This window comes from Mustela nivalis (assembly GCF_964662115.1).
Source record: "Mustela nivalis genome assembly, chromosome: 18".
NCBI classification, from domain to species: Eukaryota; Metazoa; Chordata; class Mammalia; order Carnivora; family Mustelidae; genus Mustela; species Mustela nivalis.
In genome coordinates this window covers 57,736,930-57,759,759 of record NC_139037.1, presented here as the reverse complement: position 1 = coordinate 57,759,759, position 22,830 = coordinate 57,736,930, and the positions used below count along the sequence as shown (strand labels likewise).

The 22,830-nt window shown below is 50.2% G+C and overlaps 1 protein-coding gene across 4 annotated transcripts in view; it reads right to left on the bottom strand.

Moving 5' to 3' along the window:
- Nucleotides 1-22,830, bottom strand: part of ERCC1 (ERCC excision repair 1, endonuclease non-catalytic subunit) — a 41,469-nt gene that overhangs the window by 1,658 nt on the left and 16,981 nt on the right. For 2 of the 4 annotated variants that reach the window (XM_082710665.1, XM_082710663.1), the window contains exons 2-10: nucleotides 17,777-17,917; nucleotides 14,935-15,142; nucleotides 12,688-12,999; nucleotides 12,124-12,235; nucleotides 10,963-11,178; nucleotides 7,668-7,771; nucleotides 6,558-6,657; nucleotides 5,275-5,351; nucleotides 605-704 (exon numbers count right to left, since the gene is read on the bottom strand). In XM_082710665.1, coding sequence (XP_082566791.1) covers nucleotides 605-704; nucleotides 5,275-5,351; nucleotides 6,558-6,657; nucleotides 7,668-7,771; nucleotides 10,963-11,178; nucleotides 12,124-12,216 — 690 coding nt within the window. In that variant the 5' untranslated portion in view covers nucleotides 12,217-12,235; nucleotides 12,688-12,999; nucleotides 14,935-15,142; nucleotides 17,777-17,917. The remainder of the gene's footprint in view (nucleotides 1-604; nucleotides 705-5,274; nucleotides 5,352-6,557; nucleotides 6,658-7,667; nucleotides 7,772-10,962; nucleotides 11,179-12,123; nucleotides 12,236-12,687; nucleotides 13,000-14,934; nucleotides 15,143-17,776; nucleotides 17,918-22,830) is intronic. The other 2 variants (XM_082710664.1, XM_082710662.1) reach the window with 1 other exon arrangement.

The window sequence follows — 22,830 nt, the reverse complement described above, 5'->3', positions numbered from 1 at the left end:
TAAATAATTCATTCAGCCAGTACACCCTAAGCACCCACTGAGTACAGCGTGTGCCGGGGACACAGCAGAGACCAAGTCAGCCTGGCCCTCCTGGGGCTCCCAGTCCAGTGTGGGGGACACAGCAGCTCCTGACAATGGTGACCCACACAGAGAGGGCTGCGGGGGGGAGACCCCAACAGGGGCACTTGACCTGGCCTAGGGATCAGGGAGGGCTTCCTGGAGGGGGAGGCATCAAAGCTGAGACGGGAAAGATGGGATTAGGCAGGGAGGCAGGCTGAGGGAACAGAAGGTCACAAGCTTAGAGGAGTGAGCCACATCTGGAGGAAGTGACAGAATGCGACACCAGGGACAGATGGGGCTGCTAGGCGTTATAGGCAGGGCCTGGTAGAGTGTGGTGAGGAGGCCAGGTTTTCCCTGAAGGCACTGGGGAGGGTTTTGAGCTGGGGAAGGCAGAATCAAGTTTGTGCTTAAGGAAGACCCGTCTAGCCGCTGTGTGAGTGAGAAAAGGGAGAAGGAGCTGAGAGTGGTATGGAGAGAAGAGGTAAGGTTCACGTCCCAGGACGGAGCTGGGGGAGGACCGGGAAAGGAGGTGCCGTGGCCTCACCCGGGAGACGAAGTCCTGCTCCAGCTTCTCCATCAGGAGGTCTGCCGGCTTCTGCTCATAGGCCTTGTAGGTCTCCAGGTAGCGCCCGGCCTCCTCGGGGCTGGGGTGAAAGCATTTGGGTCAGCCAGGGGGAGGGGGGCATGTTTAGGTTCATCATGTTCATTATGATGCTAACTCTAATACAGAGAAAAAAAAAAAAAAAACAACGAACTTTCCTCCTCTAAATGTTCCCTGGCGACAACCATGGCCAGGCACACCTTTGCTGGCTAAGGTGCTGAGCCTGGGAGCCCGACCCGCTGGATTCAGGTTGCTCCTGCCCACTTGAGTGACCCTGGGGCCAGTGATTTTCTCTCTCTGGGCCTCAGTCTCCTCATCTGTAAAGTGGAGTGGATGGCAGAATTGCGACAATTATAGGAGCCACGGCTTCACACACTCAGAGACCTGTTTAAGAAACACGAACTATTCTGGAAGGGAAGCGGGTATGTGGAGTTTGAAAGGAAAAAAAAAACCCAGAAACACTGTTACTCTCTTCCCAGCCCCAGGAAGACCAATTCAGGAGGCATTCAGTCCCCTCTGCCGGTTTTTAATGTAGCATGCCTTCAAGCGGAAGGCTGCGGGCGAGCTGACGGCTGAATCTTACTATAACCGCTAACATGACCTGAGAATCCCAATTTTCACATCAGGCACAGGTTCCTCTGACCTGTAACCAACTGCTTCAAAGGTAGGTGACCTAACCAAATCTTCACAAGGCTCTATCTGTGTGGAGAATAAAGTAACTCAAGTTTATTGGCTCTGGGAAGAAGCTGGTCTTTTTTGTTCGGGGAGCTTGCGAAGAGTGAGTTGAGTGGAAGTAAATAAAGGATTCAGGGTCAAGGCCTTAGGAAACGTAAAGAGCAATGTTTTTTTGATTCTTTTTTTTTTTTTAATTAAGTGATGGATCATATTCTCAAACATTCATTTTTCTAATTCTTTTTTTCCCATTAGACGGGCGTTGCAGCTTTTCTCTTCAGCAGGATTATTATTAACGGTTCTTTTTTTTTTTTTAATATTTTATTTATTTATTTGACAGAGAGATCTCAAGTAGGCAGAGAGGCAGGCAGAGAGTGAGGGGGAAACAGGCTCCCCGCCAAGCAGAGAGCCCGACTCGGGGCTCGATCTTAGGACCCGGAGATCATGACCTGAGCCGAAGGCAGAGGCTTTAACCCACTGAGCCATCCAGGCGACCCTGTTACAGTTCTTTTTTTTAAGATTTTTATTTATTATTTGATAGACATGGATCACAAGTAGGCAGAGAGGCAGGCAGACAGAGGGGGAAGCAGGCTCAATCCCAGGACACTGAGATCATGACCTGAGCCAAAGACAGAGGCTTTAACCTACTGAGCCACCCAGGTGCCCCTCCTGTTACAGTCCTTAATAATTTGTTCGGGACCCTCAGGTTACCACACTGTGTCAGGTCCTAGAATTTGCTTTCTTTTTTGCACTTTGCAATATAAGCAGGATGTCTTCCCGTCAGCAGGAGCTTGGCCTCTTTTATTTAATGGCTGCAAAATGTTCCATGATTTGCATGTAAAGACATAGGAAACATTCGCCATCATGGGAGTCTAGATGCATGCCAGGCGCTGCTCTAACTCATTATGGTCAAAAGCTTCCAGAAACCCCCACCCCCACCCCAAAGCTCCTATATGGCACTTAATATTTTCTAACCATTATACAGAGGAGGAAACATGGACCAGCGGCAGGGTGGGGACGGGGGGGTCACTTGCCCAAAATGACACAGCTGGCTGAGAGAAACAGCACCTTTAACTTTATGTGACGTGACGCTACTTCCCACGAAATAGAGTAATGTTTACAATTGCTTTTAATATACAACTAACTTGGGGGCTCCCACCTGGCTCAGTCAGTAGAGTATGTGACTCTTGATCTCTTGGGGTTGTGAGTTCAAGGTCATGCCCTGGCCTATCTGCCTGACAGAACATGACACAGCTGGGAAAGAATGTGCATCAGACAATGGGATATTATTCAGCAGTAAGAAGTGACTTTCCAAATCACAAGAAGGCACGGAGGAACCTTAGAAGTGTATTGCTAAGTGAGAGAAGCCAATCGGGAAAGGCTTCTGTGAGGTAAGAGGAAACTTCTACGGTCTCTGCACCCTGATTTCTGGCACAGAGCTCAGGAGACCCCTGTACCTTCCTCAGAGAAAAGAGCACAAGGATGGGGCACCTGGGTGACTCAGTGGGTTAAAGCCTCTGCCTTTGGCTCAGGTCATGATCTCAGGGTCCTGGGATCGAGCCCTGCATCGGGCTCCCTCCTCAGCAGGGAGCCTGCTTCCTCCTCTCTCTGCCTGCCTCTGCTTACTTGTGATCTCTCTCAAATAAATAAAATCTTAAAAAAAAAAAAAAAAAAGCACAAGGAGCATCTTTGTTCTATGTTTTTTAAAGATTTTATTTATTTGAGAGAGAAAACAACTGGGGGAGGGGGACAGGGAGAAGCAGGCTCTCCACTGAGCAAGGAGCCCGATGGGGGGGCTCGATCCCAGGACCCTAGGATCCCCTCCCCGGAGGTCAACGCTGTCCAAGGCCTGGAGTCCATTGTAGGCCTTTCTAGTTTATCCACATACAAGTCTGTTCCAAAACATGGCTCCCTTTCCTTCCTTCTGCCCATAAATAAAAATACGGTGCTGTCTGGTTCTCACCACCGAAGCTGCACTGATGGCCCGCGTCATCGCAGACGCATGTTTGCACACTCACGTTTGCACACGCGAGCAGGGCTCATCCTGGTGCGGGAATGTCTGTGTTGAAAAGTGGTGTCTGGGGGCGCCTGGGTGGCTCAGTGGGTTAAAGCCTCTGCCTTTGGCTCAGGTCATGATCTCAGGGTCCTGGGATGGAGCCCCATGTCAGGCTCTCTGCTCAGCGGGGAGCCTGCTTCCCCTTCTCTCTGCCTGCCTCTCTGCCTACTTGTAATCTCTGTCTGTCAAATAAATAAATAAAATCTTAAAAAAAAAAAAAAAAAAAAGAAAAGCGGTGTCTGTTTCGTGTTAATAGCCAATCAAGTCTCCCCCAACCAAAAGCTCAGGTGCCCATTTCATGCTATCTGTCTGAGATGTTTTCACCAGATTTAAGGGAGGAAAATGGCACCTCATTTTTAAAAGTTAGCTTTTTTCTCAGGCGCCTGGGTGGCTCAGTGGGTTGAGCATCTGCCTTAGGCTCAGGTCATAATCCCAGGGTCCTGGGATGGAGCCCCACATGGGGCTCCCTGCTCAGCAGGGGGTCTGCTTCTTCCTCTGCCTCTGCCCCTCCCCCACCATGCGTGCTCCCTCTCGCTCTCTCAAATAAAATCTTTAAAGAATAGAATAAAATTGGGGCGCCTGGGTGGCTCAGTGGGTTAAAGCCTCTGCCTTTGGCTCAGGTCATGATCCCAGGGTCCTGGGATCGAGCCCCCTATCGGGCTCTCTGCTCAGCAGGGAGCCTGCTTCCTCCTCTCTCTGCCTGCCTCCCTGCCTACTTGTGATCTCTGCCTGTCAAATAAATAAATACAATCTTAAAAAAAATAAAATAAAAAAGAATAAAATTAAATTTATTTTTTTCCTGATAAAAAATAAAGTTGATTTTTTTTCATGTGTTTTGGCAACCTGAATTAGACGCTTATTTGGGCTCTTACTGACTTCTGGAAATATCTTTCCACATACAAATATATAATAAATGTTTAAATATATGCATATAAATATTTAAGAGTATTAACACTGTATAAATATAACATATGTACATACATAAATCAGAGATGTTAAATCTTTATTTTATACATACATATATACATACTGTATACATGTATATATATATACACATCAAGTGCACATCAAGTACTTTTTTGTGATTTGTCACTTGGCTTTTAACTTTACTTACAGTCTCTTACTATCCAGAAGTTTTAAAGTTTTAATATTCTCAAATCAGCCAAACCTTTTCCTTTATGGCTTTGGGGTTTTGGGTCTTGCTTAGACCCAAAACTTTTCCTACCCCAAGATTACAAAAAACATTCTCCTGTAAGATTTCTTCTAACACCTTGTTTGGTTTTTTTTAAATGTCTCTAATTTGTCAGGATTTAATTTTTCTTTATGGTGTGAGGAAGGGATATCTTTTTCCCAATTAGAAATTAGCAAATCTAGGGGCGCCTGGGTGGCTCAGTGGGCTAACGCCTCTGCCTCCGGCTCAGGTCATGATCTCAGGATCCTGGGATTGACCCCTGCACTGGGCTCTCTGCTCGGCGGGGAGCCTGCTTCCTCCTCTCTCTCTGCCTGTCTCTCTGCCTATTTGTGATCTCTGTCTGTCAAATAAATAAATAAGATCTTTAAAAAAAAGAAAGAAAGAAAGAAATTAGCCAATCTAAACAGTCTTTAGAAACCCAGATATGGAATTAGTTATTCAGACTTTATGTCTAACTCATCAGTGCCTAGTATGGTTCTGGCAATCTGATTTAGGTCACCTGTTTTTGTGACCATGGTCCTCTAAGATATTAAGACCCTATTTTAAAAATGAAGACACTGAGGAACAGAGGGAGGCAGCCTGGACCAGGCTCATATGGGGAGTTCATGGCAGGAGAAGGAAAGGTCTGGGGGGGGGGGGCGTGGACTGACTCTCGGGATGGAGCCTGACCTGGGTGGGGGGCCTCAGTCTCACCTCCAGGCAAGGACTAGGGTGCAGTCAGCCAGGATGCACATCTTGGCCAGCTCCTTGAGGGCCTGCTGAGGATCTTTCTGGGTGGAAAAGAAAGTCAGAATGAGAAATCTGGTAGAAAGCAGGAATTACAATCTTGAAAACACAGTAGGTTAGGATGCTAAGTACCTTCCACTCGACTGACATGCGCTAAGTTCTGACCGGGCTGGGCAGTGCCGCCTGTGCTGGGCAGTGCCGCGACCCCGCAGCAACCCAGACAGCCCAGGCTCTGCCCTCTCGGGCTCACAGTCTGATGAGGCAGATAAACTGTCCCCGCACAGTGATGAGCCACAGTGGCCAGGACTGGGATGGGAGAGTAGGAGCATCTGACCTGCCCAGGGGATCAGGGAGAGCTTCCTGGAGGAAGGGACATCTGAGCTGAGACCTAAAGGAGGATGAAGAGGTACGAAGGAGGCAAAAAAGAGCAAAAATGGAATTCCACAGAGAACAGCTTGTCCAAAGGATGAGAAGGGAAAGAGGGCTTGAGGAGTTATGATTCACATAGTATGTGAGAATAATGTAAAAGGGTGACCACACGGAAGCTTAGAAATGAGCCCAGAGGGGCGCCTGAGTGGCTCAGGAAGTTAAGCCTCTGCCTTCGGCTCAGGTCATGATCTCAGGGTCCTGGGATTGAGCCCCGCTTCAGGCTCTCTGCTCAGCAGGGAGCCTGCTTCCCCCTCTCTCTCTGCCTGCCTCTCTGCCTACTTGTGATCTCTTTTTCTGTCAAATAAGTAAATAAAATCTTAAAAAAAGAAAAGAAAAGAAAAGAAAAGAAATGAACCCAGAGCATGGGGAATAGGGGGCGGGCACACAGGGCCTCACGGGCCACAGAGGACACTAGAGAGCCACGGCAAGATCTGTCCTGTAGGGAAACTCCTCTGGCTGCAGTAAGGAGGGGAGGCACTGAGGTTGGAGGCCATGAGACAAGGGAAGAGGCTGGAGCCAAGCCCTCTGTGGACGAGGCTGGGTGGGTAGAGAGGATGACACAGATTCAAGACATGTTCAGGCAGCAGAGGGCTGGGCTCGGCCGAAGTTAGATGGGGAAGGAGAAGACAGATGATTTTACCCTCCAACCCCCCTTGCCAATACAGGGTGTCAAGCCCCGAGGTTAGAGCTGGTTCCTCACTGAGGGTTCAGCTTGCATCCTCCCTCAGGATTCAATAGTCCACTTGGCAGCCATGAGGCCCAACGCGCCCCATTTCACAGATGGGGTCAATGAGGCCAGTAGGGAAGTGACCACTGCTTACCACGTCCACCTGGACGAGCAGGACCCGCAGGGCGAAGCTCTTCCCCAGGCTCTGCAGCCGCTCGTGGATGTAGTCTGGGTGGAGGTTGTGGTAGCGGAGGCTGGGGGGCAGGGGAGAGGGAGGGATTGGGAGGCCTCAGTCTCCCCGAGACCCCGGGAGCCCTTCTTCACTCTCAGTGGCAGGCAGAGGGCATGGGCAACACAGGGATCTGGAGCTCAGAGATGTGAAGTGACATGGCCCAGCTCACTCAGCAAGGCAGGGGCACAGTGGGGTTCACAGCGAGAGCTGCCTGGCTCTGGCTCCCTGGAAGAACAGACCCCAGGTTCCTCACGGAGGCAGGGAAGAGACTTGGGCTTTGGGTAGAGAATAGGAAACCAGGGCTCGGAGAGCGTGGACTGGGGGACACTGTGCAGCCGATCTTGGGAGGCAGGCCCATCCCAGGGACTGTCTGCTTTGGCCTCAAAAGGGGCTGGCTGGGGGAAGGGGTGGCTTTTCCACCCAGGGAACTAGGGGACATCTCTGCCCAGCAGCCACCAGCTCTCCCACCTTGCAGGGAGGACAGGAACTTAGATTTTTCACTTCCCCCTCGAGCTCTGACTGGAGAGGAACCCCAGGGAGTAGAGAGGGAATGGGATTCATAGGGGCAGAGGGTAGAGAAATCCTCGTTCTCATCAACTCGTCCTGGATGCCTGGGACATGAGTGACCTGACCCCTTCCTCCCTCAGACCCAGGAGTCCAGACCCCCCAGCCCCTCCTCCCTCAGACTCAGAAGTCCAGGCCATCACTCCCCTCCTCCCTCAGACCCAGGAGTCCAAGCCCCAAACCCCCTCCTCCCTTGGAACCAGGAGCCTAAGACCCCCCCAGTCCTGTCTTCCCTCAGACTGAGGAGCCTGTGCCCCCAGGCTCTCTTCCCTCAGACCCACAGTCTGGGCTTGCAGCTCTTCTGACTCTGGGCACCTCCAGGCTAAGACCTCTTCCTTCCATACAAGGTCCCATGGAGGCCCAGAGCCAACAGGGCCACATGCAAACGTCTCCCGGTGAAGGATCCAAAACACTGGGGCATACCCTCCCAGGCCTCCGTGGAAGGTGGGGCAGCCCCTCAGAGCTCACCTGAGGAACAGGGCACAGGTACTCTGGCCTAGCACGTAGTCAGGAAGCACATCACCAAACTCCCAGGGCACATTCCGCACAAACTTCAGCACGGGGTTGCCCCTCTGGGGAGGGAGGAAGGGCCAAAGCCATTAACTGGAATAGCCCTGGGACTACTGCCACCCCAGGGCCCCCTGCCCCACCACCATCAACACCTCCCCACCTCTTCCTGCCTGTGCCTGTGGTCCTCCTCTCCAGAGTCTACCTCCTCAGCCTGAAATGTCCTTGGTGCTTGGGCTCTGACCTAGGCCCCTCCCCCCAGCCCTGAGCCTTAACTAAAGGATCCCTGAGTCGCTCTAGCTCAGCCCTCTCCCCTGGCCCGACGTGTATGTCCTGGGTTTGTGGGACACTTCCTCCAGGAGGTCTGCCTCACTGCCTCCCCATGCCCTCAGCATCAGCCCTCACACCTGCCCCTCCAACAGGCCCCACTTCGGGGACAGCCCCACCATCCAGAGACCCGAGCCTGGTCATGGACATGTCCCTCTCCCCCTCCTCCTCCAGTTAGGATGTCTACCTGAGACAGGATCCCATTTCCATTTTTAAAGGATTACTCTGGGGCATCTGGGTGGCTCAGTCAGTTAAGCATCTGCCTTGGGCTCAGGTCATGATCCCAGGGTCCTGGGATGGAGCCCTCTACCCCTCCCCGCTGCTCATGATCTCTCTCTCTCAAATAAACAAAATACTTTTTTAAAAAAGATTACTGGACACAGGGTGGCTCAGTGGGCTAAGCCACTGCCTTCGGCTCAGGTGGTGATCCCAGAGTTCTGGGATAGAGTCCCACATCGGGCTCTCTGCTCCTTGGGGAGTCTGCTTCTCCCTCTAACCTTCTCCCCTCTCATGCTCTCTTTCACTCTCACTCTCTCAAATAAATAAATAAATAATTGGATCACCTTGTCCCCTTCACACCCACAAGAATGGCCGAAACAGTCAAAAAGACAGACAAGGAAAGGCAGTGAGGATCTGGGCAAACTGGAATGCCCGCCCACTGCTGGCGGGAACCTAAACCGATGCCGCGTTGGAGACGATGGTTTGGCAGTTCCTAAAAAAGCTCACTCTAGAGCCGCCCCATGACCCAGCAAGTCCACGCCTGCATAAATTTCCCAGAGAATCGAAAACCCACATCTACCAAAAAACCCGAACGCAAATGTTCAGGGCAGCATCTTTGGAATAACCAATGAGTACCAATAGTGGAGGGAGAAGAACCCCGGCCCAGCGCCCCCACACGCCGGAATACCCTCGGGCCCACGAAAGGGAAGGAAGGAAGCACGGACTCTCGCTTCCTCGTGGAGGAACCTGAAAGCCTTATGCCAGGAGAAAGGAGCCAGACAACAGCCAACAGCCATATGCGTGGTCTGCACTTTTTGGCTATTTGAAACAAACCTGCGGGGACCACTTGTGCCCCAGATTTTGTACGGATGTATGTTGTCTTTTCTCTGGAACATCTACCTAGAAGCAGACTTCCTGGGTCATACAGTAACTCTTATTATTTTTTCAAGATTTTATTTTTGTGGGAGGCATCTGGGTGGGCTCAGCTGGTTAAGCAACTGACTCTTGTTTTCGGCTCAGGTCATGATCTCAGAGTCCTGGGATCGAGACCTGCGTCGGGCTCTCTGCTCAACGGGAAGCCTGCTTCCCCCTCTCTCTGCCTGCCTTTCTGCCTACTTGTGATCTGTGAAATAGATAAATGAAATCTTTAAAAAAAAAAAAGTATATATATTTCTAAGTAATTAAACTTAACATGGGGCTCAAACCTACAACCCTGAGGTCCACCAACTGAGACAGCCAGGTGCCCCACTAACTCTATGCTTAAGTGTTTGAGGAACTGCCAGACTGTTTTCCAAGGTGGCTGCACCGTTGTGCATTCCCACCAGCAGCCCATGTGGGCTCCAGTTCCTCCATGGCCTCGAGACCCTCTCTATGGCCCCTTGATGACAGCCATCTCATGGGCATAAGCTGCTACCCCACTGTGATCTTGATTTGCATGTCCCTGCCAGCAGACAATACTGCGCATCTTTTCACATTCTCGGGTCCTACCAATATCTCTGTAAGTGGCTGCTCTTCTGCAGAACGGGACCTCTGCCAACGGCAGAGCACCTGGTGACCTCTGAACATATCTGCCGACTGCAGGCAGGCGAAACCTTGTTTCAAAGGCACAGATGAGTTAAGTCACTCAAGATCACACAGCTACTGTGTGCCAGAGCAGGATGCGAACTCAGGCCTGCGTTCCAGAAACAGTTTTTGGTGGGGCACCTGGGTGGCTCAGTGGGTTAAGCCTCTGCCTTCGGCTCAGGTCATGATCTCAGGATCCTGGGATTGAGCCCCGCATTGGGCTCTCTGCTCAGTGGGGAGCCTGCTTCCCTCTCTCTCTCTGCCTGCCTCTCTGCCTACTTGTGATCTCTCTCTCTGTCAAATAAATAAATAAAATCTTAAAAAAAAAAAAAAAAAAAGAAACATTTTTTGGGGGCGCCTGGGTGGCTCAGTGTTAAAGCCTCTGCCTTCGGTTCGTGTCTTGATCCCAGGGTCCTGGAATCGAGACCCACATCGGGCTCTGCTCAGCATGGAGCCTGCTTTCCTTCCTCTCTCTCTGCCTGCCTCCCTGCCTACCTATGATCTCTGTCAGTCAAATAAATAAATAAAATCTTAAAAAAAAAAGAAAAAAAAGAAACAGTTTTTGAATGAATGAATAAACCCGGGGGACAGGAAATTTAGTTGCACTAACGTGGCTGTACCCCCAAAAAGAAGAGTCAGAGTGTTACAGACTAAACTTTTGTGCCCTCCCCCCAAATTCACATGTGGAAATCCTAACCCATGATGTGATGTTATTAGGAAGTGAGGAGAGGCGATTTGGTCATGAAGGTGGAACCCTCGTGAAGGGGATTAAGGCCTTCATAAAAGGGACCCCAAAGCGTTCCCTCGCCCCTTCTGCTGTGTAAGGACACAGTGAGAAGACAGCAGTCTATGAACCAGGGTCCTTCCTGGATACTGAATCTGCCAGGGCCTTGATCTTGGACTTCCCAGGCTCCAGAACTCTGAGAAATAAATGTTTGCTGTTTAAACTACCCGGCCTATGGTATTTTTGTCATAACAAACAACAGGACACGGGGCAACCTCAGCTCACACGTAGTACTTGAATAGATGAATGAAAGAGGGGCCCAGCCTGGAGCACAGTGGCCAGAGCTCAGCCTCCCTTCCACTACCCACCAGAACTCCCCGCCCCATAACCCAAGTTACCCCCACTTCTCCATCCCCTCCTTACCTGGCGGGGGCTCACAATGATGCTGCTGGATTTCGCCCCTGGTTTGGGGGCCTGATTAGCAGTCTCTCCAGCCAGGGGCTCAGGCCCCTGGGGTTGTGGTGCTCCAGCCCCTCCTGGAGGTCCCGAGATGGCATACTCAGCATATGTCTGAGGGGCTGCCTGAGGCAAGGTCTCCATGGTGGGCAGGCTCCGGGTAGATTTGAATAAGGGCTTGACCTGTGCAGGGGAGGGGAGTGTCAAAGTCAAAATCGAGCCCCTTCTCCCCACTCCTCAGCCTCTGCACTGGTCCCGGCAACCGTCTTCTCTCCCTTGGACCCCTGCAGTCACCTCCTCACCAGCTCCCTGCCGACACCCTTACTCCCCACAGTCTCTTCACTGTCATTTCATGACCCTCTGTTTGGAGACCTCGGTGGCTCCCATCTCAGAGCAAAAGCCAAAGCTGTCACCACAGCCCACAAGACTCTGGACGATCTGTCCCTGCCCCCTTGCCTCATGAGGGTCTCACCTCTCACCTCTTTCCCTTTGCTCTCTCTAGTCTAGCCCCACTGGCCTTCTTGCTGCCCTCGAACTCCCTGGGGCCTTTGCGCTGGCTGTCCCTTCTGCCTCCAGATGTTTTCACATAGCTCACTCCCTCACCTCGTTCAGATCACGGCGAGATGTCACCTCCTCAGAGAAGCAGTCCCTTCAAGTAAGGTAGCACCTTTCCCCCATCACCCCCTATACCCTTGACCCACTTTGTTTTTCTTCCTAGCCCCTAGTGATCAGCGGGTCCTCAGTACCAGCCAATTATTTTCCCGTAGGAATGCATCCTCAGTGTTGTCAGCTCCTTCCATTTACCAAAACATGCCAAAAGCGCAAACTTTCTTTTTAATTGCAAAGTCTTCCAATTCTCAAACGTCAGCAATAAACTGAAGTTTTGCAAACCAGGGTGCCTGCCACATAAAATAGGGCTTGCCGGTTCGCTGTCCCTGCCTGGAGCCCTCTCTTAGAATCACGACATTTTACAGAAAAGGAAACAGACTTGCGGAGCAGAGATGTTTTCCCAAGGTGACCCAGGTCCCATTTCCTAATCCACACGGGTGGCCACAGGACCGTTCCTGTCCTCCTTCCTCTCAATCGCCCGCCCAGCCTCCCAGCCTTCTTCCCATCTCCTCATCCTACCCCTGCAGGAGGAGCCTCATCCTCCTCCAGCGGTATGAAGAATTTCTTCCTCGTGGGTGGCCCAGAGGGCTGCCGCACTCCCTCTTCGTCCATCCCAAGGTTCTTCTGGGGCCTGGAAATGAAGACATGGCGGCGGGGGCGAGGGAGACACCAGGGCCTGCATTCCCATCCTCCAAGTAGGAACCCCCACTCACAGCCAGCCCACCCCAAAAATCCCGGCGCTCCGCAGCGACCAGTTCCAAACACCCAGTGCCCCGGATTCTTTAAAGCCCCGCCCACAGGGAGCCTCCACCTTCAGCTCGCCCCGCCCCTCACCGGTCTAGGCGTTCATTAGCCCCGCCCCTCACGGTCCCCACTTTCTATTCGCCCCGCCCCCCGTTGGTCCAGTCCAGCCTCCGTCCCCTCCTTCCCGCCCACAGGGCTCGCACCTGATACCCTCCCCTGGCACCATCTCGTCCTTCTCTGAAACACTACGACTGATTGGCTCCTGTGGCTGCCAATCGCCTCCTCCTCCCCCCGCCCCCTCTCGACCGGGCCGGCGGTCGGAGCGCCGCGAAGACTCACCCTTGTCTCCGAGCCGCGAGTGAAAAACCGGAGAGGGACCGAGGCTTCCCACCGCCGACGCGGCCAGCGCGTCCCCGGTCTCGCCGCACTTCCGGCCTCTCTAGCCCCCGATCCTGCTCTCACCGTTCCCCAGAGGGGTAGAGCTTCGAGAGGGGCGGTCGCTGCGCAGCTCTCTATGGTCCTGGAGGACTGCGGAGGTTTGGGTTGGGGAGAGCGGTTGACCAGCCACCTGGACATCTCCGGTTGCCGAGAAGTTCAGTTTCGGTGCCCTTATAAGGCACCTGCTTGTGCTCGAGCTCCGGACAGGATTCACTGCGGGGGGGGGGGGGGGGAGATGGCGGGAGATCAAATTAGGTTCTCCCCGGGGCATTTGGGTGGCTCAGTGGGTTAAGCCTCTGCCTTCGGCTCAGGTCATGATCTCAGGGTCCTGGGATGGAGCCCCGCATCGGGCTCTCTGCTCAGCGAGGAGCCTGCTTCACCCGCCCCCCTCTCTGCCTGCTTGTGATTTCTCGTTCTGTTAAATAAATAAATAAAACCTTAAAAAAAAAAAAAAAACCTAGGTTCCTCCTCTCAGTCCAGACTTGGGTTACATCCCAGCTCTGGGCCATTGACTTGGCCTCGGTTTCCACATTCATTTATTCGTTCATTCCACGCGTACTCCCGAGCGCCTCCTCTGTTCCTGGCCTTGGGCGGGGCAGTGCTAGCGACTCAGCAGTGGACCACTGACAACCACTGCTCCCTCCTGTCCTGTAGCTCCCACTCCAGTGGGCGAGACACACTTGAGTTCCCAGTGACGGCCCGGAGTGGGCAAGGCTGGGATGGGAGACCCGGGACCCCCGGCGGGAGGGGAGGGGCGAGAAGGGGCCGCAGAACCGAGCCCCAGGGTAGGGAAGGGCTTCCTGGAGGAAGAGACATCTGAGCAGAGACCTGGTTGATGAGTTAGAATTAGTCATTTCCTGAAAGAACAGCATCACACTGTTCTAACTTGTGGCTCTCCGGTTACTAAGGAGAGAGAACATCTTTTTGTTGAGTTTATTGGTCTTATGTAGTTTGTCTTCTGTGGATTGCTTGCTCATATCCTTTGCCCATTTTTTTAATGGGGTTGTATGCCTTTTTTTTTTATTAGTCTTAATTTGTAGGAGTACTTTATGGATTCTGATTCTAATTCTTAGTTATGTATATTCCAAGTATCCCCTCCTAGTTTGTACTTTGTATTTTAACTATTTATTTATGTCAGAGAATTCTTAGTGTTTATTCAGAACTGTTTATCAGTCTGTTCGGTGCTGACTTTGGGTTTTGGTGTGTTGTTTAAGAGAACTGCTATACCCCCGAGGTCATAAAAATATCCTGTAATTACTTTTAATACTTTCAGAGTCTTGATTTTGTTTCTGTCTTTAATCCATATAAGATTTAATTTTGAAGATGCACTATGGCAGGAATTTATGATGAATGTAGCCAACTGTCCCAATACCATTTATTTTATTTTTTTTTAAGATTTTATTTATTTATTTATTTGACAGAGAGAGATCACAAGTAGGAAGAGAGGCAGGCGGGGGTGGGGGGGACAGGCTTCCTGCTGAGCAGAGAACCCGATTTGGGGCTCGATCCCAGGACCCTGAGATCATGACCTGAGCCAAAGGCAGAGGCTTCAACCCACTGAGCCACCCAGGCGCCCCTAATGATTTTATTTTAAGACATTTTGTGATCACATCAGGCAAGTCCCCCTCCCGTTCAGTTTCAAATCTGTCTTTACTGTTCTTACACCTTTTCTCTTCTAGATGGATTTTAGCAGCTTAGAATTTCAATGAATTGACAGTTTCATTTTTTCAAAGATTTTATTTATTTATTTGAGACAGAGAGAGTGTGAGAGAGTGCACAAGCAAAGGGGAGGGGCAGAGAGAGAAGCAGACTCTGGGCTGAGCAGGGAGCCGGACACAGGGGGGTTGATCCCAGCATCCTGGGATCATGACCTGAGCCAAAGGCAGACCCTTAACTAACTGAGCCATTCTAGAGGCCTCAGCTGATGGGTTAATTAAAAGACATCTTTTTCATATACCTGAATATACTGATTGTCTCTCTCTCTCCAATGATTCCAGCTTTTGTTAGGAGCCTACTATAAAAGTTTTTTATAAATAACTTTTATTTATACAATTGATTCATAAATATATTTTTTATTAGTCTCCTAGGAGAACTGTAACAAGGTACCCAAAACTGGGTGGCTTAAGTGACAGAAATGAATTGTCTCACGGTTCTGAAGGCTACAGGTCCAAAGTCAAGGTGTTGGCAGGGCTGTGTCCCCTCCTAGTGAACAAGGAAAAGGATCAGGAAAGGATCTGTTCCAGGCCTTTCTCCCAACTGCTGGTAGCCTCAGGAGTTTCTTGGCTTGTAGATGGCCATCTTCTCTCTGCGTCAGGGTCTTTTCTGTGCGTGTGTCTGTCTCTGTGCCTAAACTCCCCTGTTTATAAAGACACCAGTCAAACTGGATTAGGGCCCATGCTAATGACCTCATTTTAACTTGGTTATCTCTGTAAAGACCTTATTTCCAAATAAGGTCACATTCTGAAGTACCAGGGGTTAGGACTCCAATACATCTTTTTTGGAGGACAAGCGTCAACCCATAACAATTCTGTTACTTTTTATAACCTTCTTTCTTCAGAATTCATTTTACTATTTGCTTGAGTCCATTCACTTCTAATGCTTTCAGAGAGCTTTCTGGATTGTCATGTTCTGAGTCTGGCTCATCTCAAAGGTAACTTCATTTTGTCCTCACAATTGGAATCTCTGATTCTGGGTTTCTAGTTATTTTTCTTGCAAAGTTAGAAGATACCCGTCCTATCTCTCTGGCTTGTACATGGCTGATAGAAAGCGTACCGTCCCCATGATTCTCCCTCCTACCTATGCAGGCTCATCACTGGGTGTAATTCTCCCCCAAGGTCATCTACTAGCTGTGTGACCTTTTGCCAGCCACTCAGCTTCTCTGTGCGTATCAGTTTGCTCATCTCTAAAATGGGGATGGGGTGCCTGGCTGATGCAGTCAGTAGAGTGAGTGACTCTCAGTCTCTGGGTGGTGAGTTTGAGCCCCATGTTGGGTGTAGCAATTACTTAAAAATAAATAAATAAAATAAACTTTAAAAATAAATAAGATGGGGGGGGCACCTGCCTGGGTGGCTCAGTCGGTCCTAGGATCAAGTCTCACATCTAGCTCCTTGCTCGGTGGGGAGCCTACTTCTCCCTCTGCCTGCTTGTGTGCTCTCTCTTCCTCTCTTTCTCTCTGACAAATAAATTTTTTAAAAAATCTTAAAAATAAATAAGATGGGAATAACAATAGTAGATGTGTTTTGAGAATGGAATGAGTTACGTGTCACAAGCCTAAAACTACACTTGGCACACGGCAGGTGCTATATTTGATTTGAGTTTGTCATAAAAATAAAATAGCCCTAACCAAGTCCTGGACAGCAGGGGCTGGAGCTGTTGTGGCCACTGCTGTATCACCGGGTCCCTGCCCACCTCACCCTACCTCCCCACCTCCCTCACCCCTCCCCACTCACACACTCCCTAACCTCCAGGCTCCACCCCCCAGAGCCTGGCAACCAGAAGGGGCTACCAAACAGGGTATTGTGTGAATGAGCAGAGAGCAGAGGCCAAGCACTACAGCAACTGTACTGCTGGGGGTCTCAGTTTCCCCATCTGTAACTGCTGAGGATTCAGTAAGACCACAGGGAACTGTATCGAGATGGACAGTTCACCCATCCCTTGAATCCCTACATACTGAGCACCTACTATGTGCCAGGTACCGGGGACACAGTGGTGAACAAGTCAGCCCAGGTCCCTGCCGTGTGGGGCCGATGGTCTCATGGAGGAGACAGGCCACGAGAAGGTAGCAAATCAGAGAGTTTCAGAGGGCCACCTGTGCTATGAAGAAGAAAAAGCATGGCGCTGTGAGGCAGGTGATGCGGGAGGAGGTCTCACACTGTCACAGGGTGAGGAGCTCTATAAATAATAAAAATATTGCCACCAACTAGAGTCCCATCAAAATAGGTTGAGCACTTACTATGAGCTAAGGTCTCACGATAATCTTCCCCTTAAGTATCGACAGGTCATTTGACATATGAGGGAACTGAGTCCCCAGCGACACAGAGAAGGACCATGGAAATGTGTCCCTGAATCCAAGGGCAAGAGATTGTATTCTAGAAAGAGACCAGCCTGGGTGGGACTTAGTTTCTCCCTTGTGGGAATGGAATTGCCAAACCAACCTGCAACTCGGGCCTTTTCCGCCAGGGGGCGATGTCGCCCCGCAAGAGGATTTGGGGTGTAGGGGCGCGGGGAGCGGCTCTGCCAGAGTCTCCGCGCTCGGCGCCCTGGGACGAGACCCCGCGCAGGCGGCCTCTTCGCTACTCGATTCTTTGGGGGCAGAAATGTGGCAAACGCCCAGCCGCTTGCGGTTACTGTAACGCCGAGCCTGTTGGCATTAGCGTGCGGAAAAGTTGCCCTCGGTTCTACATCATTTCCGAGTTTGATTTCTACTCGATTCCCTAACAGAACTTTCGGATCCTGCTTTCGAAGCTTCCCGACTCCCAGAGTGGCGAGCTCGAATGTCGCACCTGTCCCCGCTCTGATTCCGCGCCCTCCTTCCAAACGCTCCAAGTTCAAAACCCAGACGCAATTCCAGTTCCCCGGGTGGCTTCTCGAACCAGACCCTTGTTCCAGTGTCCAAACCTTCCCCTAATCCTAACTTTGCGTTTCCTCTGCGCCTCGGAGATATTGGAACGGAGACGGAGAATATGGGGACCCCGCCCCTAATTCCGCCAGAGGAACTCTGGGCGGGGGGCACAGAGCCGCCATCCGAAGGCTCTGGAAGCGGGGGTGCGGCCGAGGGGCGCAGTGACCAGGCCGGCGTCCCCACCCGCCTCTAAACTTAGCCGCAGTGACGCGCGGCCCGGCGATCGCGCGGCGAGGCTGGGGACGCAGGGGGGCCAGAGCGGAGGGGGGCGGCTCCGCTCCGTGAGCCTCTATTTATAGCGCCCGGAGCCCGAAATAGCGCGGAGCGGAGCGGCCTGCATGACGCGGGAGCCGCCGGGGACTGACTCACCCGGCCCCGAGCGGCGGCCCCCGGATGGGGGACAGTGGAGGCGCCCGGCCCCGACCCCGCGCCATCCCTGGCACCTCTTCTGCCCGGCCGTCCCAAGTCTGCACCGGTCGCTGGGGTTGGATATGCAGCAAAACGGAGGATCTGCAGCACGAGAGACTGAGGTTAGATAAGAGGTGGGACTTCCCCCGAAGGCCCCAGAACCAAGGAACTAACTTTGTTTGCTTATTTATTTTTGCTGCCTAATGCAGGGCTTGAGCTCACGACCCTGAGATCCAGAGTCGCATGCTTTACCGACTGAGCCAGCCAGGGGCCCCCTCCAGAAACTAACTTTATACAAAAAGAGGTTGGGAAGGAAGGGAGATTTAAAAAACAAAACAGGGACGCCTGGGCGGCTCAGTTGGTTAAGCGGCTGCCTTCGGCTCAGGTCATGATCCCAGCGTCCTGGGATCGAGTCCCACATCGGGCTCCTTGCTCGGCAGGGAGCCTGCTTCTCCCTCTGCCTCTGCCTGCCATTCTGTCTGCCTGTGCTTGCTCGCTCGCTCTCCCTCTCTCTCTCTGACAAATAAATAAATAAAATCTTTAAAAAAAAAAAATAAAAAACAAAACAACAACAACAAAAACACCTAGATATGCACACCTATTTCCCACCAGCAAAAGGATCGAAGCATTTTTTTCTTTTTAAAGATTTTATCTATTTGACAGAGAAAGACACAGGGAGAGAGGGAACACAAGCAGGGGGAGTGGGAGAGGGAGAAGCAGGCTTCCCGCAGAGCAGGGAGCCTGATGAGGGGCTCAAACCCAGGACCCTGGGATCAGGGACCCCAGCCGAAGACAGACGCTTAAGGACTGAGCCACCCAGGCACCCCAGGATTGAAGGATCTTGGAGACAGACGAACACAATAACCTGGCCAGTCAGTCCCGAGACTAGAGCTGTCCCCCTCTCCAGTGCTCTTTGGGTGATCCTCCCACTGCCTAAAATGCCCTTCCCTGTTTCCCCATTTTTAAGAACTCATGTCTGTTAGGGACCCGGTGCTAAGGACAATCCCCCACAAATGAAAACGCTGTGACCCACTGGACTTGGAGCGCCCCAGGGATAGGGCCAAGCCCGTCTCAGTCATCACCACCTCCCTAGCACCGCCCAGCCCAAGACAGGGCTCCAGAGAAATTAACTACATGCACAAAAAGTGTTGGTAATAAAATGACGTTTCCCAAATTATAACAGCAAATGTTTATTGTATGCTCCATGCCAGACAGGCATCGGAGAGTCATCTCCTCTGGGTCTCACTACAACCTTCGTAGAAGAGGTGCTTTTACCATTTTAATGACTCCTATCCCCATGTTAGAAATGAAGAAACCCCCGCTCAAAGAGTATCTGAGCTCAGAGAGTATCTCAGGTCAGAAAACATACAAGCTCCTCTGGCTTGTACGCAGAGCTGTCTCTTGAACCAGGTCACCTGGTCCCCAAAGGTGTTCAGTTTCCCAGGATACTGTCTCTAAGCTCTATCAAACCCAAAGCTAAGGAATGATTCTCAAAGTGCAGTCCACGACACCCTGGAGGGGGTTCCCCAGCCTTCTTTCAAGGGATTCAAGAGGCTAAGATGTTTATAATAATATTAAGACACTTACCTGCCTTTTTCATAATCACCGTCTCACAAGTGTACAGTGTGGCCTGTATAATATCACAATACACTAAACACGGCTGCGGATACGAGGACACACAGCTCTCTACTCTTGAGGCCAGACATTAAAGTGACCTGCAAAAATTATAAAACGATGTTCCTCTTCTTATTAAATTTTCTCTTGTTTTGGAGTCTATGGTTATTTTAATTAAAAAATATATTATTTTATGTTAACATGAAATTGTTTTTTTTTAAGATTTTATTTTTATTTATTTATCAGAGAGAGAGAGGAGGAGAGAGTGAGCACAGGCAGACAGAATGGCAGGCAGAGGCAGAGGGAGAAGCAGGCTCCCTGCTGAGCAAGGAGCCCGATGTGGGACTTGATCCCAGGTCGCTGGGATCATGACCTGAGCCAAAGGCAGCTGCTTAACCAACTGAGCCACCCAGGCTTCCCGAAATTGTTTATTTTTTAAAGATTTTTTTTAATTTATTTGACAGTCAGAGATCACAAGTAGGCAGGGGGGGGGGGAAGCAGGCTCCCCGCTGAGCAGAGAACCCAATTCAGTGGGGCTCCATCCCAGGACTCTGAGATCATGTCCTGAGCTGAAGGCAGAGGCTTTAACCCACTGAGCCACTGAGGCGCACCAAAATTGTTTATTTTTTAAGCGAACCAAATGTTTTTTAAATTCCTCAGCTTTAATTTTTAATGCAGTAAATATTGAGAGATATAATGCAAATTAAAAAACTCTTTGAGGGCGCCTGGGTGGCTCAGTGGGTTAGGCTGCTGCTTTCGGCTCGGGTCATGATCTCAGGGTCCTGGGATCGAGTCCCGCATCGGGCTCTCTGCTCAGCGGGGAGCCTGCTTCCTCCTCTCTCTCTCTCTGCCTGCCTCTCTGCCTACTTGTGATCTCTCTCTGTCAAATAAATAAAATCTTTAAAAAAAAAAAAAAAACTCTTTGAAAGAAAAAAATCCCACTCCTTGCGGTCCTCAATAACTTTTTTTTAAGGATTTTATTTATCTATTTGAGGGAGAGAGAAAGACTAAGAGAGAGCATGAGAGGGGAGGTCAGAGGGAGAAAGAGACTCCCAATGGGAGCCTGATACAGGACTTGATTCCAGGACTTGATCCCAGGACTCCAGGATCCCAACTTGAGTCAAAGGCAGTGGCTCAACCAACTGAGCCACCCAGGCACCCCTGGAGTCTGAAATCGTTTTTAAGAGCATAAGCGGTCCTGAGACCAAAAAGTTTACGAATCACTGAACTAATAATCATATACCCATTAAGTGTTATATAAAGGACAAGAATGTGGAACATTCTTGTGGCTCAGCTGGTTAAACGTCTGCCTTCAGCTCAGGTCATGATCTCAGGGTCCTGGGATCAAGCCCTGCATCGGGCTCTCTGCTCAGCAGGGAGCTAGCTTCTCCCTCTCTTCTTTCTCCTTCCCCTGCTTGTGCTCTCTCTCTCTCAAATTAAAAAAAAAAAAAAAACCCTAAAAAAAAAACCCAAAAAACGAGAGTCACCAGTGTACATGCAGGTGGTATTTCTCTAGTTTAACTCCTTATTTTTATTATAATTTCTAGCTGATTACTGCTATTAAACATTATTGGTTAAAGACCTACAACTGTTAGGCCCCTGGCTGGCTCAGTCAGAAGAACATGCAACTATTAAACTAGGCGTTGTGAGTTTGAGTCCCACCCTGGATACAGAGTTTACTTAAAAATCTTCAAACAAGGGGCGCCTGGGTGGCTCAGTGGGTTAAGCCTCTGCCTTTGGCGTGGGTCATGATCTCAGGGTCCTGGGATCGAGCCCCACATCAGGCTCTCTGATCAGCAAGGAGCCTGCTTCCCCCTCCCCCTCTGCCTGCCTCTCATCTACTTGTGATCTCTCTCTCTGTGTCAAATAAATAAATAAAATCTTAAAAAAAAATCTTCGAACAAGGGGCGCCTGGTTGACCCAGTGGGTTAAGCCTCTGCCTTTGGCTCAGGTCATGATCTCAGGATCCTCAAGCCCCACATCGGATGCTCTGCTCATCAGGGAGCCTGCCTGCCTTTCTGCCTACTTGTGATCTCTTTCTCTGTCAAATAAATAAATAAATAATCTAAAAAACAAAAAGCAAAAAGAAACCAAAACACTTCTCTGATCCCCATTGAACATTAAATATATATATATATATATTCAAAAAAAAAATCTTCAAACAAACAAAAGATTTCCAACTATCTTTTTTTTTTTTTTTTTAAGATTTTATTTATTTATTTGTCAGACCGAGAGAACAAGCAGAGGGAAAAGCAGGCTCCCCACTGAAGGAGCCAGACATGGGACTCAATCCCAGGACCCTGGAATCATGACCAGAGCAGAAGGCAGATGCTCAACCGACTGAGCCAGGCATCTCTATCTTTGTATTTTTAATAACAAATAAAATTTCATTAACACAAATATTTGGTAGTTGGCCTTCTAACAGGCCATCTGGCCAAATTCTTTTTTTTTTTTTTTAAGATCTTATTTTTTTATTTGACAGAGAGAGACACAGCCAGAGAGGGAACACAAGCAGAGGGAGTGGGAGAGGGAGAGGCAGGCTTCCTGCAGAGCAGGGAGCCTGATCCCAGAATCCTGGGATCATGACCTTAGTTAGAGGCTGACACTTAATGACTGAGCCACCCAGCCACCCCCTGGCCAAATTCTCATACCAAAATAGTTTGCTCAGTCTTTCTGTTTTTCCTTGAAAATGATCCAAAGGGCAGTTTTCTTTCTTGCTTCCCGATCTTTCCATCTCATTTATTTTTCTTGTCTTATAGCATTTGCAAAGACTTCCAGGACTGTGTCAAATGGCAAGGTTGATCAATTCTCGTGCATTGCACATCACAACCCTCTAAGATGACTTATTATTCCCATTTTATAGAGGGAGAAACTGAGACCCAGAGAAGTTATTCTGTTGCCCAAGACCACACGGCAAATAAACAGTCAATCCAGGATTCCAACCAAAGCTTGTGTTTTCAATCACGGCCTTAAGAGGAAATTCAGTAAATATTCTATTTTTTTTTTTTCAACAGGCAATACCCTGCAAGTTTCCACAGGGACCTCTGAATCTTGAATTACGAATGTGGGGGAGGGTGGGCTGAGGTCTGGGTCTGGCTCTGCCCCCTTGCCTAGACTCAGTTTCCTCTTGTGACGGAGGGTTGGAAGAGATGGTATCTGAAAGCCACAGAAAGTCAGCCTTCCGAGTGGCAGACACAGGCCCCCAAATACATTGTATTCATTTCCTGTGGCTGCCTAACAAAGTACCACAAACTTGGGTACTGCTGGTGGCTTAAAACAACAGAATTTTGTTCTTCCACCATTCTAGAAGCCGGAAATCCTAAATCCAGGTGTCAGCAGCAGACCCACGCTTCCCATCCCCTACGCTCCCCCCAAAAGGATCTGGGGAGTTCCTTCCTTGC